The sequence below is a fragment of the Kogia breviceps genome, chromosome 3, assembly GCF_026419965.1.
Source record: "Kogia breviceps isolate mKogBre1 chromosome 3, mKogBre1 haplotype 1, whole genome shotgun sequence".
Taxonomy (NCBI): domain Eukaryota; kingdom Metazoa; phylum Chordata; class Mammalia; order Artiodactyla; family Physeteridae; genus Kogia; species Kogia breviceps.
This window is the reverse complement of record NC_081312.1, coordinates 27,069,527-27,086,313: the sequence shown is the minus strand read 5'-3', so window position 1 is coordinate 27,086,313 and position 16,787 is coordinate 27,069,527. Positions and strand designations below refer to the sequence as shown.

At 48.1% G+C, this 16,787-nt stretch overlaps 3 protein-coding genes across 27 annotated transcripts in view; 2 read left to right on the top strand and 1 right to left on the bottom strand.

Annotated features, from left to right (window-relative positions):
* FLVCR2 (FLVCR choline and putative heme transporter 2) overlaps positions 1 to 4,493 on the top strand; it is a 59,517-nt gene extending 55,024 nt beyond the window's left edge. For 2 of the 4 annotated variants that reach the window (XM_059055862.2, XM_067028059.1), the window contains exon 10: positions 2,706 to 4,493. In XM_059055862.2, the coding sequence (XP_058911845.1) occupies positions 2,706 to 2,792 (87 nt within the window). In that variant the 3' untranslated portion in view covers positions 2,793 to 4,493. Of the gene's footprint in view, positions 1 to 710 lie in introns of all 4 variants that reach the window. The other 2 variants (XM_067028058.1, XM_067028060.1) reach the window with 2 other exon arrangements.
* ERG28 (ergosterol biosynthesis 28 homolog) lies at positions 1,449 to 15,884 on the bottom strand. 3 transcript variants are annotated; one of them, XM_067028063.1, is made up of 5 exons: positions 15,200 to 15,606; positions 12,676 to 12,839; positions 10,054 to 10,144; positions 7,406 to 7,524; positions 1,449 to 3,269 (listed from the first exon to the last, which is right to left on the bottom strand). In XM_067028063.1, the coding sequence occupies exons 2-5, from the start codon at positions 12,806 to 12,808 to the stop codon at positions 3,262 to 3,264; spliced, it is 351 nt and encodes a 116-aa protein (XP_066884164.1). In that variant the 5' UTR covers positions 12,809 to 12,839; positions 15,200 to 15,606; the 3' UTR covers positions 1,449 to 3,261. The 3 variants fall into 3 exon arrangements, with proteins under 3 accessions (XP_066884164.1, XP_066884163.1, XP_058911923.1); XM_067028062.1 differs by lacking the exon at positions 1,449 to 3,269 and adding an exon at positions 4,238 to 7,282 and having other exon boundaries at positions 15,200 to 15,884; XM_059055940.2 differs by lacking the exon at positions 1,449 to 3,269 and adding an exon at positions 6,532 to 7,282 and having other exon boundaries at positions 14,915 to 15,605.
* The window catches only part of TTLL5 (tubulin tyrosine ligase like 5), a 318,155-nt gene continuing 316,798 nt past the window's right edge, over positions 15,431 to 16,787 (top strand). For 11 of the 20 annotated variants that reach the window (XM_067028056.1, XM_067028054.1, XM_067028045.1 and 8 more), the window contains exon 1: positions 15,649 to 15,806. The gene's annotated coding sequence lies outside the window, so the exon portion shown is untranslated. Of the gene's footprint in view, positions 16,122 to 16,787 lie in introns of all 20 variants that reach the window. The other 9 variants (XM_067028055.1, XM_067028044.1, XM_067028049.1 and 6 more) reach the window with 6 other exon arrangements.

Here is a 16,787-nt window from a genome sequence, read left to right as displayed (position 1 = left end):
TAAGGCAAAAATGTTATCTGAAAGAGGTACACTTAGCGCTTTAAATGTACAGATGGATGGCAGGTGGATGCTAATCTTTAGTTCCTTACTGTTTGTCCTCTGATTTCACACTCTGGGGGTGGCAGGTAGCAGCAGGGAGCAGGTGGAGGGAGGTGGCTGGGATTGGACATTCAGTGGGGCCACAGGGAAAGCCTGAGACAGGAGTGTTATTCTCAGGAGCCTGTGAGAACTGTGGCATCTCCACTGTGGAGATGGGTTTGCCCCTGTGCCATGGATGAGGAAACGTGTGATGCAGGGCACTTTGGCGAGTATATCCTGAGCCTGGGAAAAGGTGCCCGTGATAACAGGATAGGTTTCTCGTGAAAAGGTTTCAATTTGGAATGTGACGCCTTGTGTCAACTATATGTGATTTTGCTATGTTTACTTTATAATCTGTATTTCCCTGGGCAGATAAAGGCAAACAGAAGAAAGTAGAGGTCACCTATAGTCCTAGCACCCAGAGATACCCTAGTAACATTTCATCCTTTCTGAGTGTATTTTCTATGAATGTGCTTGTGCACATTGGGTTTTCTACCCTGATTGTTTCCTTACTAGAGCTTGGCAACCTTTCTACACCGTTGTACCCTCAAAACCCCACATCTACGTATACACATTTCCATTTCCTCTTGTTTGCTATTTAGGTTGTTCCCAAATTTTTCACTATTTTGCAGCCAGATCCTTGTCCACGAGGACCAGGTTTGTTAATCCAGGATGGAGGCGTTGGAATGGACTGTGGGAAATAGTGCCGAGTGGGACCAGGAGGCCAGTCCAGTGCTGGTGCCCAGCTGTCGGTGTCCTGGATACTCACTGTGTGTCTCCACACCTCCCTTGCATCTGGGGGAGCCTGGTGTGATGGGGGGTCAGAGTCATGCTGGGCTAATGCCCAGGGAAGCCAGGGCTGTCAGAGGGCATCCCTGCAACCGCTGTCATTTGACACCCTGAGGTGGTGGGTGTAAGTGGGACCTGCAAACTGTCACAGGGATTCACTCCCAGCTCCAGGTGAACGCAGGGCAGGCAGTGCATCTGGCCAGAGCCGCTCTTTTTTGTTGTTTTAACGTCTTTATTGGAGTATAATTGCTTTACAATGGTGTGCTAGTTTCTGCTTTATAACAAAGTGAATCAGCTCTACATATACATACATCCCCATATCTCCTCCCTCTTGCATCTCCCTCCCACCCTCCTTATCCCACCCCTCCAGGTGGTCACAAAGCACCCGAGCTGATCTCCCTGTGCTATGCGGCTGCTTCCCACGAGCTATCTGTTTTACATTTGGTAGTGTATATATGTCCATGCCACTCTCTCACTTTGTCCCAGCTTACCCTTCCCCTCCCCGTGTTCTCAAGTCCATTCTCTATGTCTGCATCTTTATTCCTGTCCTGCCCCTAGGTTTTGTTTTTCTTTTTTTTTTTAGGTTCCACATATATGTGTTAGCATATGGTGTTTGTTTTTCTCTTTCAGAGCTGCTCTTTCTAATCAGTGAAGTGTGTCATTTTGGTAGAAAGAGCCAGAACTTCTGACCTTCATGGCAGCAGTCTGCATTTGGGTTTCCATTCTTCTTCCAGTTAGTAGTTCTTGGCCACAGAGGCACTAAGCCCTCTTTGATTGTGATTTCAAGGTGATGGCTCTGGGAGAGGTGGGAGTGTGTGCATGAGTGTGTCAGAGAGAGGAGACAGCCTGAGTGGCTGAAGTCGGCTGCTGGCTGCCTGAGTGAGGGCTTCTCAGGGCTGAGGCCGAGCTGGTGCCAACACGTTAGCAAGATGGAGAACAGGAAGCTGGACCTACTACCACTGTTATCTCTGCCACAGGCTGCCCTGAGAGTGTCCTTGGAGAGGGAGCGCCATTTGTCCAGCTGATGTGTCCTGGACATGCTCCTCCAGCCTCGATGGTGGGGGCTGTGTGGGGCGGGGCCTGTGCACGAGGCCTTGTTGGGAACTGGATGAGCCCCTGATGGAAGAAGCAAAGTGTTCCTAAAACGGCAGACAAATGCCCAAGTTGGCCACTGGCACCTAGGGGGCCTCACAGCATAATTTCCATATATAAATCCCACCCAGCTAACAAGTGTGACCCAGGAGGTCTTCTAATCCTGTGCCATCCGCCCCCAAGAAAACTGAAGACAAACTGACCCAAAGTCTCTTTTTCTATGCGGAAGTTATATATACATTATTTTCAGCTGACATATGCCATTAAGCATCCTGCCTTTACAACAGTTCTCTGCTGCATCTGTTCCACGCACATGGTGACAGTATTCCTCGTGCTGGTGCTGCCCCTGACCGGGGGTGGTCAGCAGTCCTGAGGGAGGTGCACCTGGCCCTTTGCACAGCCGCCTGGGGGTCCATCCAGTTGGGCTGAGGCTGTCAGAAGGGGGAGGAGGGTGAGAACTCAGTGGCGCTCACAGTGAGGTGGCCTGTGGTGGCTGCAGTGTCACGGAAAGCTGCCTTTTTGTTCTTCCTTTGATCCTGTCGTGATGGTGTGTGTGTCTGGGGAAGCACACTTGTGGCCGGGCCGGAGCTTCTGTTCCTGTTCCCTTTGTTCGCGGTCAGGGGTGCTGAGTGCCTGGGACTCTGGTTTTCCCCGCAGATTACAGACTCACTGTCAGGCAGATGCTCCGGTCGGGATGGAGTCCCTGCCTCTTCACCCCAAGGGCTGCCCACTTGTTTGCCTTGTAGAAACCCCCGGAGGAGGAGGAGGAGGAGGAGGAGGAGGAGAGCAAAGCCAGCAAAGCCCCCACTAGTGTATTGGAGGAGCATCTCTGAGAGAGAAAGGTGGTGGGACTCAGGGAACACGGACCACGCCCACCTCTTCAGCCGGCACAGCTCTCCTTGCCAGCACCGCGGGCTTCACCGGAGCAGCTTTTGGAGGGAACCAGGGGGCATAGCTGTGGCTTGGACGGCAGTGCCTCCGCCTGGAACCCACCGCAGAGCTGGTGTCGCCTGCCTGGGGGAGACTGCGCTTTTCACCTCGTGCCGATCGGTTCCCCGCCCCTCCCCCACGTAGGTCTGGGAGCTGGTGGGCGGGGGCAGAGAGAATCCTGGAATCAGTCCTGGCCGGCTGCCTTGCCTTCCCTCCACCCCGTCCCTCGGGAGACAGCCTGCAAATTATCACGGAAAGAAGGCTTATTCCGGAGGTTAACTTTTCCTAGTGTCTTCAGACCCTTAGGAGCCCAATTCTAAGGAGCAGCAGCTGCTCTGGACGAGGGTCATTCTTGGGCCACCAGACTGACCGCTAACGTTCTGTGGGAGAGAAAACACCATCAGGACCAACCCCTCAGGACTCTGGGACCAGGTTCTCCCAGCTCATGTTAGCGTCTGTCTCCAAACCCTCTTTCCCAAGAGTTGATCAAACCAAACATCAGTAAACTTGACAAAAACTTTGCTGTGGCTGTGAAAGGAGAAGCCGATTTCAGAGAGCTGACCTTCTCAGGATGTGAGGGTGCTTACGAATTTGGGGACTCTGGTCCCTAAACGATTTGGGAATGGAAAGGTTCTTTTCTACAAAAGACGTCCTGGCCTAGGGCCTTGTGTGTGTGTGTCACTGTCACCTCTGCTACTGTCATCTGGATGCTGCCCACGTGTTCTCCAGAGGGAGGGCAAGCCCAGCCAACTAACTGCCTGTACGCTTTAGTGAAAACCCACCTGGATACCTTCCCCCCTGCGAACTCCAAAACGCTTCTGAGAGATCAAAGGGGCAGAAGGTGGCCACTGAACGGGACTCAGGTCTGCTGGGTTAGTTAGATAAGTGCATTCCATCTCTGATGGGGACAGTATTTGCCTCCCCATCTCTCCCCTCACCCCCTTCTTTAATAGCAATAATTTTTTCTCAGATGTTCTGAATTTAAAGATTCCCCTTCAACCAGCCCTAGCTGACCTCTCCTGCTTTGCCTGCTGTCTGGCTCTACTCATGGGCTTGGGTAGTATTTCCAAAAATAAGACGTTTGGGTCATTTCTCCTGTACGTTGAGTTCCGTGATCGTGACCTCTATGCTGCCCCGGCCTCAGCATATTGGAGCAGCCTGTGTGGCAGCGGTGCTGGGGTGCTTGAGCCACTGCCCGAGGGGAGCCAGGGGTGTGTGTGTGTGTGTGTGTGTGTGTGTGTGTGTGTGTGTGGCAGGGGTGGAGGGGAGGTGGAGAGTGATGGCACCTTACCTTTTGATAAGGAGAAAGTGTTTACTCTTCAGTCCCTTAAAATGTATCAACAAAATGTTTACTGAAACCATTGATTTATTTTAAAAACATAATTAGTATTTTCTACTTGTTAATGTCAGATTTTTTTTTTTTTGCGGTACGCGGGCCTCTCACTGTTGTGGCCTCTCCCTTTGCGGAGCACAGGCTCCGGACACGCAGGCTCAGCGGCCATGGCTCACACGCCCAGCCACTGTGTGCGTAGCATGTGGGATCTTCCCCCACCAGGGAAGCCCAATGTCAGATGTTTTAAGGCAATAAAAGATTCTCCATGTGGTCTGCCTTGTCATTTACTGGGGCAGAGATGGCTTTGGTGGTGGGAACGGTCTGGAGGGGCGGGGGCTCGGGGTAGAGGAGGTGCTCCTGTGGCCTCCATACCCTGGAAGGTGGTCTTCTACTGACACAGATACTGCCATCCTCGTGGGTGATTTTTTTTTTTTTTTTTGACTAAGTGGGTGATTTTTAAAAGATGAGGCTGCAGAGGTGACAGCTGGCCTTTGTGGGGGACTGCAACTCAACGTCTGACATGTAACTAGGCCTGCTTTCCCTACAGCATCCACACGAAGACAGTTCACCTGAGTGTGGCTGCTGCCCAGAGAGCCCACTGTGGTTTCTGGCTCTGCCTCAAACGGTGGCTGGAATGTTTGCTCTATAATCAGAGCAGTCACTCAGCAGGTCGCGCTGGCCGGCATCCAGTTTTGTCATTTGCAGTTCTTCTGAATCGTCCCCCCTTCCTGCCACTCTTCCCTTTGCGATTGCATTTACCTTATGTGTGTCACGTGACTGGGCTGCAACGATCAGTTTCCTGGACATTCCTTCTTTAGAGAGTTGCACTGTGTCTGTGGCATTCTGGTTCTGTATCTGTTAGCAGTTCTTAGGTGGAGAGACAACATTATGATTCCACTTTAAACCACCTGGGAAGGGAGCCAAGCCTGGGCTGTTAGAGAAATCTTATACTCATAGTGTCTGCCAATGCTCTGTATCATTTCTTTAGATCCTTCGGGATCTTGTCTTTATTTATCTGGAATCGTGTTTCTGTGGTGCATGCCTAGAGGATCCACGTCATCTTATGCTTTCATTCATTCCTTTCTTAGGTGGGCTGCCTGTGGACCTCCACTCATGCGTTAACTCTCTGTAAGATCATTCCTTTTCTTACTGCCTCCTACAAAATAGCTGGTAAGGGAAAGATGGTTCATACCACTGAGCTATTTTTCCAGGTGGGGACGTGAGGCCTGGAAGCCTAACAAGTTTTGGCACCATAATCATCATAAAGGAAGCCAGCCTGTGGATGAAGCCAATGTAGGAGGGCGGAGCCAAAAGAATCCCAGAGAAGTAGAGCTCAGTCCTGATCAAGCCATTCCTGAAGCCTATCATCTTCTTTTCAGTTTTGTGAGCCAGTGTTATCTTTGTTAGTTCAGCTAGGTTAGGGAAGATTTTCACCTACAGAGCCTTAACGGACTGAGAATTCCCAACTGAAGTATCACCTTCAAGCTTCCTGTCAGGCCCTCACAAGCCCCCTGCGCCTCCCTTCCGTCTCCTGTCTTCCACTCCCCCTAACCTCACGTTCTGTAGTCACGGTGATTGTTCACCATTCTGTAGTTACAGTGATCGCAGTCCTTCAACAAGACTAGACTCTGCTCCCTCTGCCCTAAATGCCTGCCTCACATCTTAAGACATACGATCCCCGCGAGTCAAGTCTCAGCTCGGCTCCCAACTCCTCAGGGAGGCTTTTCCCGATGATCTAAGTTGTGCACCTCCCTCCCCTTCCTGATCACAGTACCTTGTTTTCTAGAGTTCTTATCACTGTCTGGAGTTGTTCTTTCAGGTATGGGCTTGTTGATAGTCTGTCTCCGTGACTACAGGGACATTGCCTGGGTCGTTCATCTGTCTTTCCCAAGTGTCCGGCATGCAGTAAGTGTTCAGTAAACACTTGGTTGTGTTTGGATGGCAGCAGTCGGCTCCAGTGCCTTGTCCTTGGGCCCCGGTGTTCTTCTTTTCATGGTCATACAGCTGTTTCTTCTATGCTGCCTGGTTCTGCTTTCTCAAGAATCTGTTTCTTCCTTGGGAAGAAAACAAGAGAGGGTCCTGGCTGTTCAGCTGTGAACTCAGAATCTTTAAGGTGGGGATGGAGAGGAGGAAGATTTGACTTCACAAGAAATGAGGAAGAGACAAAAGGCAGCGAGGTTTGCCTGAGTCTTGAGTTGTCCTCCTCATGGTATATTTGATCAGCGGAAAGCTGTGATTCTCCTCTGCTAGGCCTCAGACGAGGGGCAGCAGTGCTCTGGGCTTAGGGGAGGCCGAAGTACGAGGATTGATCAGAGCAGGAGGTTTTTCTATTTATTACAAATCTCATTACACAAATACAGCTGACCGGAAGGTCTAAAAACAGCCCAGACTCTTCCAACCCTGATCCACCTGTAGGCACAAGGATAAGGAGCCATGCTCACTTGCAGGGGAGCCCTTCTTCTTAGAAGAACTGTCTGTCCCTTGGATGGTTCAGAGTCTTGGGTCCAGTAGCAGAGAGGAGCCCAGCTTGGGTTGACACCCCCTTGAAGCAGCCCTTGGTGGCAGCTGCTGTGGGTGAGGCAGCAGCTTTAAGTTTCACAGTTCACGTGTTCCCACCATACAAGTCAAATCGTCGGGTGAAAATAAAAGGAAAAAAGCAGAAGGCTGGAAAAGGGGTCCTGGAAGAGGCTGCGGGTCGGGGAAGGGCACACAGTGGGCTTCGGATGTGCTGGCGATTTCTTGATTTGGATGGAGGTACAGAGTATTCATTTTAAAATGATCTTTAAATGGTACATATATTTAAATGGCACCGACTTGCCTTATGCATATTTAAATATCTTAAAAAATTTTAAATTAAAGAAAAAAAAAGTAAAGGGCTAGAAGTGGATGATGGAGCAGAAAAGAAATTTAAGAGCAAAGAGGGTGAAGGAAGAGGCTAGCAAAGGTGGAAGATGAAGTCTCGGACGTGGTGATATTGGCCTCAGTTTCTCTTCTTCTGTCTGGATCCTGGTTCTGCTTCTAGGTACCGGAGCCCCACTAGCATTCCCAGGATTGAGAAACCTTAATATAGAGACAAGATTAGTGGCTGACATAAGCACAGCATTTTCTTATACTGCTTGTATAAGGCTCGTCCCTAGGGCTGGGACAGCTCCTGCAGGAGTTCTAGGGTCACTGGATGCTTACTTGCCACCATGAGGGGTGCCAGGACGCCAATGGTGGGAGCTGCGGTCCCATATACAAACAACTCGGAGAGGAAGTGCCCCAGGGCGAGGAGGAAGGTCCAGAGCGTGATGTGGTAGAGCCTACAGGGGAGCAGACAGAAATGGGACTGAAGGTACAGCTTGTTCAGTGCAGAGGGAAAGCAGTCATCAGACTTGAAACACAGAAATCAAAACCCAGGAAATGACTATGGCTAAAGAAAAGGAGACTTGGTCCTGGGAAAGACGTGGCTGTTGATCACATCAATTTATCCACATCTAGGGCAAAATTGAAGATTTCAACTGCTCAACTGAGAGGGGAATGGTCCAGGCAACCAGAGGGCCTCTGCAAGTCTTAGCAAGGTGGTGAAGCCAGCAATAGCAAAGCAGAGTCTGGAGTGTGGCAATCCTAGGCAGTGTAGACAATTCTGGATCAATCACGCTTACGTATTCTACTTACTCAAATTGGCTTGACTCTAGTCCAAGCCCGCCTGGCAGATGTTTGGCCAGGGGCTGCTCAGTGCTCATATGATGGATGCCACAGAATGAATGGCATGTATGGGGAAAGGGTAGCAAGGACCCTTCTGGGGCCTTTAGATGCTCTTGCAACGTGGGGTGGATATTTTGCATCTTAACCTAGCAAGATGGTCAGATGGAGGACACAGTGACAACCTCATGGGAAGAGAACTTTTTCCTCAGCTTTGACAAGGAGGTGGAGAAGAGAGAGGTTACAGGATGATGGACCACTTAGATTGCTGGTACCTTTTTTTAACTATGAAATTTTAGAAGTTATGAAATACTTCAAATATACAAAAAAGTATACATAATAGAATTTACCCCCATGCAACCAACAATACCCTGCTCCATCAAATCTGAATATTTTGACATTTTTGCTTCAGATACTTTTTTCTAAGAAATAAAATATTCGATTTCAATTAAAGCCTCCTGTGTTCCTTTTCCCACCCTGATCCCATTCTTCTGCCTCCTTTTCCCCCAAAAGGAGTATCTTTAGTTTGATTTTTATCATTCCTGTGCATGTTTTTATACACTTAGTAAATATGTATGTATGGGAGTTGTCTTTTTTTTTTAAGTGAAAGCAGGTTTATTTAGAGATATACACATTAAATAGGCAGAATTTCTGAGAGCAGACTGTCTCAGAAAGTGAGAGCAGCTAGGAGTTGATTGTGAGTTTTCAGTTAGGGAGGGAATAGAATCAGAGTGCATATCAGAAGGCCTTGGACCAAAGTCCCAGGCTTTCAAAAAAACGTTGGAAACAGAAGTCAGCATTTGCAGCTGTACTGTGTTGAGTGAAGGGGAAATGAAAGGGTAAAGATGTAAAGGTAAGTCTCAGCTGTCTCTGCTCATCCCCAAACCAGAGAGCAAAAGACATACCCCTTATACTTGACAGCAATTCTTCATCATGGTAAAGGTCTTTAAAATGATTATTCAGCCCTTACTTCCCCCCAGTCTTCTCCCACCCTGAGAGGCAGAACAGATGTACCAGTCTCATTTTATACATAAAGGGGCCGAGATGCAGAGAAGGTCTATAATGAACTTGCTGCTACAAAGCTAGTTACCAAAAGAACTGAAACCAGAGCCTATTTTCTTGTTTTCATTCTCAGGCCCCAGGCTGTTTCCACTAAACTGCACTGCTTCCAAAAATACGTGCCAATCTAGAACAAGTAAACCAGTTTCAGGTTCAAAAATATGAAAAAATAAAGCTGGAGAGATCGCAGTGCTAATAGCCCTGCTTCAAACCCCACTTGAGTCAGTCTTCCTCAGTTTAAATTAGTTGGGTCTCTTATATGTAGATCTACAGAATCAGCAATGAAAATCACTGCTTCCCAGGGCTACTAAGAGGAGACTTAATCAAGGCCATGTGGATGGAAGCATCTGGCATAATAAGAGGGGCTCAATAAATATCATTATCTCCTCTCTTGCCCAGATGCTGAGAGTCTCGATAAGACAAAAATATTTTAGTATGAAGCTGGTGTTTTGGTGGCCTCACCTGGGGACCCGAGCAACTGCTGTTGGGAAGAAAGCTCGAGCCCCCTCCAGTGGCTGGCACGGGTTACAACATAATCTAGACCAGAGGCTGTGATTGCTTGCAACTGTTCCACATTAGTCCATGTGAGTCCCCTGAAGAGGCAGAATACAGAGGAGTCCTGGGTTCTCTGTCACTCTCACCTCCTGACTCTGCATAAGCATACAACCATTTAACTTGTGGGCTCGTTTTTTCATGGATCGTGATTTCTGTTCATTCCTGCTTCTCAAGCAGGAATTCCTGCTTCTCAAGAATAAGGTATGTCATGGCCTCTCTAAAAAGAGCACACTACCTTTTTAGTAGAAGAAAGGCTGACTCTTTAGTAAAAAAGTAGAGGGGTATGATGCAGGCTACTGGATCATGACATAACCAGTTTGCTATGTCAGTTTCAAAGAATTTTCAAACTTTAAAGACCTTCAGGCCTATTATGTTTTTTAGGCCTGGAAGGAATGGAACCTATTGACCTTTTACTATCCACATCCGAGGCTAATGTATCAAATTAACTGGTCTCCAAGAGAGGACCACAATGTGTATGCTTAGCACCTGATGTCCAACAGAAGGCAGCTAACGCTCTTCCCTTCCTTACGTACATCTTGTTGTGAATGTCGATGGCGCAGAGGCAGCGAATCACTGATGAGAGTAGCGTCCAGATTCCAAAGGTCCGAGCTTGGAGGCCATTCACTGTGCAGCAGAAAAAAGCAAAAGTGTTGAGAAGGGAGGGTCAGGGTTCCCTCCAAACTCTTCCTACTTCACTGAAGGGGGCAGGGAGCTAGGCCTGAACGCCCCTTGGCTGGGCACAGAGGAGGCTCTGGTGCTGCACATGGGAACTAAAAGGAATGGAAAGAATTCCAGAATGAGAACTGGCTCAGCTCCTCTTCAAACACCTACAGCCGGTGGGCAAGTTCCAAGAGTAGGAGCCCAACAGACAGCCCACTTAGGCAGTAGCTCCTGGTTGCAGTAGTTTACGGCTCTGCCCTGGAAGCCACTCTGGTGTTGGCGAAGCCTGGGGATCTGGATCCGGACAGGTTGGGGGGAACGTGGTGGAGAGTGGTTCTGTCAATACAAGATGCCTAGGAGGTCAGCAGACTTTCAAGGCTGATACAGGAGATAACTCAGAAATACTGGGCCCCATCTAGATGCCCACACTTGGTCTTTACGAGACCCAAGTCCCTGGGTCTTCCGAATCTTATGTGAACGAAGCCCTAACCAGGCTGGTTTCCTGTGCATGTGGGAAGGGAACAAAGCACTGTTTCTTTGGTGTTTGCTGGGGCCACTCTGCTTTTGCTAGCTTCATTCTGGCACTGCTGTATTAAATATCTTGTCCTGAGTATGGATCACAGTCCATCACAACAGTGCTTCTTGACCCTGGACATTTATTAGAATCAACTGAAGAAATTTTATGAAACTACCAAGACCTGGGTACCAGAACAGTTAAATCATACACTCTGGAGGTGGGCCCAGGGCCCACCTGGTATTTTCTAAAACCTCCCTGGCCTTGGTGATATTAATGTACCGGCATTGATCTAAGGCATCCAGTAGTGGGGAGGGGGAATACCGAAACGGTGAAAGCAAAGATACCTTCTTTGCTGGTCTACTGAGCAAGAGAAATTTTAAGGGACAACAATGACAACTGAAAGGTCTTTCAGGATTTTGCTTTAAGGATTTTTTCAGCCTTTGGAAAACCAGACGGCAATACCAAATTCACAACCTTGAAGACCTTAGATGGTAGTAAGGTGAGAAAAAATTCCATATACCAAACAAATACCAAACGGTTAGCCCTGGAGGGCAACATTCTTTTTTTTTTTTTTTTTTGTGGTTTTTGTGGTATGCGGGCCTCTCACTGTTGTGGCCTCTCCCTTTGCGGGGCACAGGCTCCGGATGCGCAGGCTCAGCGGCCATGGCTCACGGGCCCAGCTGCTCCGCGGCATGTGGGATCTTCCCGGACCGGGGCACGAACCCGTGTCCCCTGCATCGTCAGGCGGATTCTCAACCACTGCGCCACCAGGGAAGCCCGGGAGGGCAACATTCTTTATAAAGCATTTTGATAGCTCTTCTGATGAAAAGGCAGGAAATTTCTCTAGTCAATGAGATATAAAAGTGGAATATCTCACCAACCCTAAGTAGATTAGGCGTCAGGTGAAATTCTATGGGATGCTCCAGGGTCCTGCTATGATCAGAAAAGTACCAGGACAGCCCCCAGGTCATGAGGGAGGAGGCATTTTCTACCCCTGGGCTTCTGTGTCAACTTTAAATTCAGAGGGCTAGACCAGACAACCTTTAAACCCTGTGAATCTATACAGGGTTCCTGGACCATCTGAGGAGTGCACCGGAGGGTGAAAAGTGGAACTGTCCTGCCCACTCTCCCAGGTTCTTTACACCCATTGTATCTGAGCTTTGTTCAAAGTGAGCCTTAGCCTACTTAGTTTCATTTTATACTCAGATGTTACAGAAAAATGAGTTCGGTCAGAGCCTGAATCTGGGTTAGCTGTAAATGTGACACAGAATTGTCAGCCACTGTGAAACGGTGCTGCAGCTCAAGCCTCCCCACACATCAGCGCAACAAAGCGCAAGCTGAAATGTGCAGACACTCTCAGCAGAGAGGCTCAGGACACTGGGAGAGGCCGCCATGCGCCCGCGGAAGTTCAGTTTGGGAGACCAACTTGGAGGGATTTAGGATATCTTCTCAGGTCTATGTCACGATTTGAGAAGACCTTGGGTTAGTAATTCTCCATCTGCAACGTAGGGTATAAACCATGTGTGCCACGATCTGATTCCTGAAAGGGGGCTGAGCTAATAGGAAAAGCTTCTTTATGGTTTTCTAGTCGGGCACCACAGAATCACCAAGGAACTGTTTCCTCACTTGCCCTTGTAATGCTTTTTGTACAGACTAGCTGCCTAGGGCAGTGTAGAATGAATGAAAAGGTATTCAGAGAAGCTTGGGGGAAAAAAGGACCAAGCACTATCCACGTCTCTTACTCTAGTGGCTGCCTAAGGCTAGATTAGGCAGCATCAGATTCACCTGGGAAGTTTTTAAAAAAGATTCCTGGGCCCCACCCAGGGGGTGAAAGGTCCAGTAAGTAGGTCTGGAGAGGGAAATGGCCACCTGTGCTTTGTTTGATTTTAGTTTTTCTAGGTTATTCTAATGTATAGCCAGATCTGGGAACCACAATTTAGTCCACTCCCACAAAGGATGCAGGTCTTTGCTTTCTTACCCAGGTCCGGCTTGCCAGTGTAGAGCTTTTCATAGAGAAAGGTGTGGTCGCGGAAGCTCTGTAGCGTGTTCCCCATGGCAATGATGGACACCATAACCAGCCAGCTTCGTAACACATTCAGGAACCGGCTCATGGCTCCCCTCAAATCTGAGAGGGCTTTTTGCCTTGGAAACAAAGGCAAAGGGCACGAGACAACAGGTGGTTAGTGTACTTCAACCAGAAGCTCGCTCTCCTCTGTAGTTAACCTGTGTCCCACCCATGAGGGCTGTACTAAGCTTACTTGATCAGTCATTTCATAAACTCCTCTCCAAGTACCTGAGGCTCACCCACTCCCAGTTACCCTTCACAGGGTTGGCACACGGCCTTTGAATATCTACCTTAAATCAAAGTGTGCTGACCTTTACCCAGAGTGAAAAAGGCTAAATAATGCAGTGGGTGAAAACGACAAAACCAGTGGAAAAAATGGAGAGAAGAAAGGGAACAGGAGAAAGGGAGGTGTACAAATATCACTATAAAGAAATAAAATGGACTTAGGTGTAAGACTTACAGAAATTGGTCTCAATATTTAGTCATACTAATAGTGGTGAGTCAACAGTATACTTTGCAATAAGTAGCACAGTGCTTATTTTTGTCTAAGGAATTTCTCCAAAAATATTAGCCTAAATCAGAACTCTCTTCTCTTGGCTGAAATCAGTCCCCTGGGATCTTTACTTCTAGCCTGGCGTTTCATGTCATTCCTTTGTAATGCAAGTGGCTCAAATGTGATTATAAATCTACTAACAGATACCTGCCTGGCTACGGGTGACAGATCCTTCCAAGCACAGAAAAGCCTTGTACATTTGAGTGGAATCTATGGTGTGAGGACAATATTTACATCCTTAAGTTTTCTCTACTCTGGTTCTCAGATACACCATCCTCCATGAACTAGGAGAACAATCTAAAAGTTAAAAATAAATAAATTGCGGTGACTTAAGAACTAGTGAGAAAATTATATGGAGAAGGAAATAGCAATGTTGGTGTTGGGTTAGCTATTACAATAGCTAACAGTTATTGAGCACCTGTATATGCCATGCACTGTGCCAAGAACCTATCATATATTATCTCATTTAATCCTTAAACAAGGTGGGTAGACACTTAATATTTCCATTTTACAGATGAGGGTTGGCACAGAGAGGTTAAGTGACTTGCTTGAGGTTACACAGCTAATAGATGGCAGAGCTGAGATACGAAGCATGGTCTGTTGGTCTATATGTTGCACGACTGTCTGACTGTTAGAGAATATTTTGATGAAGTTTCCATTTTTGAGGAAGACAAGCATACCACTGCCACTTCTGTCTTCAACTTGTATAGAAAATACCATCAGGTCATGTACTTTTTGTTTAAAAAACAAAACCTTAGATCAACCCTTGCTGAGCACTCAGCTTGGTTTAAGTAAAAACCATGTAGATAAAAAAAAATCTTATCATGGAATTGCTTGCTTCTTGCCATCTTCGTTATGTTTTCTTGGCCCATGGTTTATCTGTTGTCAGGTTAATTTCTTGGGCCTGAAGTGGCTATAAATTATCAGGTTTCCTTTGTCACTTCGGCAGTAGATGGTTTCGTTATGTTCCTACAATACCCAGCTGAAACAGATATTAAAGTCAGCAATGGCTCAAGACGGTGTGAAGCACCAAAAAACAGTCCTAGAGGAGGAAGGGTCAATGGGTGAATCGCTCAGTGAAAATGGGTCACAAAAGTGGACTCTGTCCAAGTCCAGAGAGAATGGGGTTCTACTGGGATCACAAGCAGTTACAGCATGGGCCAAGATGTGCACACTCCCCTCCCCCGCCATCCTCCTTGTTTTCTCACCCTCCTTCAGCAGGAGACTCAAGCTCTCTCAGGATCAGAAAAGCCGCATGGATGGCCTCCCTCTTTGACGGAACTTATGTCCGTTTCACAGAAGCTCTCAGAAACCCCAGCAGATAGCTGATGAAGGCAGAGCCTGAGCACTCTTCCGAACTGCTCTCCAATCCCTCAGCACAATTTCCCTAAAGCTTTGGAGGGCCCCCTAGAGCATCCAACACCTATTCTCAAATTTTGCCCTGGCCCAGGCCAGCAAAGGTGTGCTGTTTAGTAGAGTTGGGAGTGAGAGGTTCCTTTCTTGTCCCTACCATTTAGTAGCTGTGTGACCCTGGGCAAGTAATTTACACTTTACATCCTAGGTTTCCTTACCTGCAAAATGGAGATTAAAAATACCTACCTCAAGGGTTATTATAAGAATTACATGAGAAGGTAAAGGTTCCTCGCACCGTGCGAGGCTCAGAGTGGCCGTTCATTCGTTCATCCATTCACTAGTTCCGAACCTATCAAGCCTTCTTCATCTTCCCAGCTCCCTCTTCTCTTGGTCTCTGGAATCTCTTTTCCTCCACAAGGTGGCCTCCCTGCTATCTTCCTTCTATCCCACCTCCATTTTTCCAGACTGTCCGGATCCTCTCAATCAGATGCCACACAGACACCTACCTCTTCTCCCCCACATTCACCTTACCTAGCGAGTGGACTCCCAAGAACAGCAGCAGCGGGAGCAAGAACCTTCCCCACCACAGCTCCAGCCCTGAATCCACCTGAACCACTTCTTCCCGCCCCCACTCTCAGCCCGTCTCCAGGATTGGGTCGTTTCCATCAGTCCTCGCTCTGATTGGCTGTTATGGTTCTGCTCGAGCAGGAGATGGGGCGTGAACCCCTTCACTGCCAATCAGCGGTTGCCGCTGCCCAAGCCACACCCGCGGCACGCCGCTCTTGCAGTGACCCCTCGTGTTGAGCGTGGCGGAAGAACTCCAGGTTCGGAGCCACTCTTTTTGCGGCGGAGGTAAAAAGAGCGGAAAAAAAGAAGTCAAGACTTCTGCGGAAAGCAGGGACCTGCGCCTGCGCTGCGCGGCGGTGACGACAATTGTCCGCGCCCGAAGCCGAGCGTTGTCCGCGCTGGGTGGCGGGCGCCTGCGCAGTGGCTCCGAGCGGGCGGTTGCTTGTTGGTTGTTGTAGTAACGGGGGAAGCAGCGGTCGGCGGCCGCCTAGAGCCCGGCTGGGGAAGGAGGGAGGTAGGCGCAGAGCGCTGTCCCCGCCTGGTCTCCCCGAGCCAAGGGAAGATGAAACAGGTAAATGCCTGCGCCGGCGCACTCCTCTACTGGAGGGAGGTGCGCTCCCAAGTCTGGGCGGGCGCCGTCCGGTGCACTTCCCTCTCAGAGTCCGGGAGCAGCTGCTGGCTTCCGGGCGCGCTGGGCTGAATCTCTGCGGCGGAGTCTCCTGCGTCCTTACTGTAGGGAGCATCTGAGGACCTACCTGGATTGGAGTGAGCCGGGGGTGGGACTGAGGGCCCGATCCCTTTAGGGCGAAGGCTTTCCTTGGGCGAGTGCCCTTAATCTTCTTACGATCGCCCTGTCTCTCCCTGCTCTGCTGGCAGCCTAGGACAGGTTGACATCCCTTCCTCGCTTGGAGGTTTTGTTTGTTTTGTATTAATTTAAGGGACTTCCCAACATTTTGGGAAATACTGAGAGGTCCCTTTGGAGATACTTGGGAGAACGCCTTTGAGATTGTTAGATATTGCCCATTTCGCTGAGTATGTGTAAGGATCGTTATCGGAATTAGCATTTTTTTGCCCTATTTACGTTCTTATCACATATATTAATGCATTGAAATATGAGGTTTGGAAAGATTGACATTAAATGGTTATCTTTGAGTAATGAGATTATGGTCATTAAAACATTTTCATTTTCTTTACCTGTAATTTCTATTCTATCCAAAAAGACACGCAATGAACATGTACCTTTTCTCTATTAAAAATATTTTGTTAGAAATATGCTAATTTTAATGTCTATTTGATATTTGGATCATAGTTTGTGATTTTTAGTAAGGGCGAATAATTTTTGAGAGTGTGGAAGGACAGTTTTTTTTTCCAGCTATTTATGACCTTGATTCAGCAGAATATATTCATTTTTTGGTTTAGTGGTTGAATTTATTTTAGCGGAAACGTGAGGGTATTTTACCTGTGCTTGGCAGAGAATCTAAAGAAATGTTTGCAAGGATCTTAATACTTGCGTTTTTATTTTTAACTCACATCAGGATTTTCTAGCAAGGAA

Excerpts from the sequence above, each read along its gene's own strand:
- ERG28 (XM_067028062.1), bottom strand. The coding sequence starts at position 12,808 with ATGAGCCGGTTCCTGAATGTGTTACGAAGCTGGCTGGTTATGGTGTCC. Across the intron at positions 7,525-10,053 it reads ATCGACATTCACAACAAGAT|GCTCTACCACATCACGCTCT; the intron begins GTACGTAAGGAA and ends GCTCCCCTGTAG. Across the intron at positions 7,283-7,405 it reads GGCACCCCTCATGGTGGCAA|GTTTCTCAATCCTGGGAATG; the intron begins GTAAGCATCCAG and ends CTCTATATTAAG.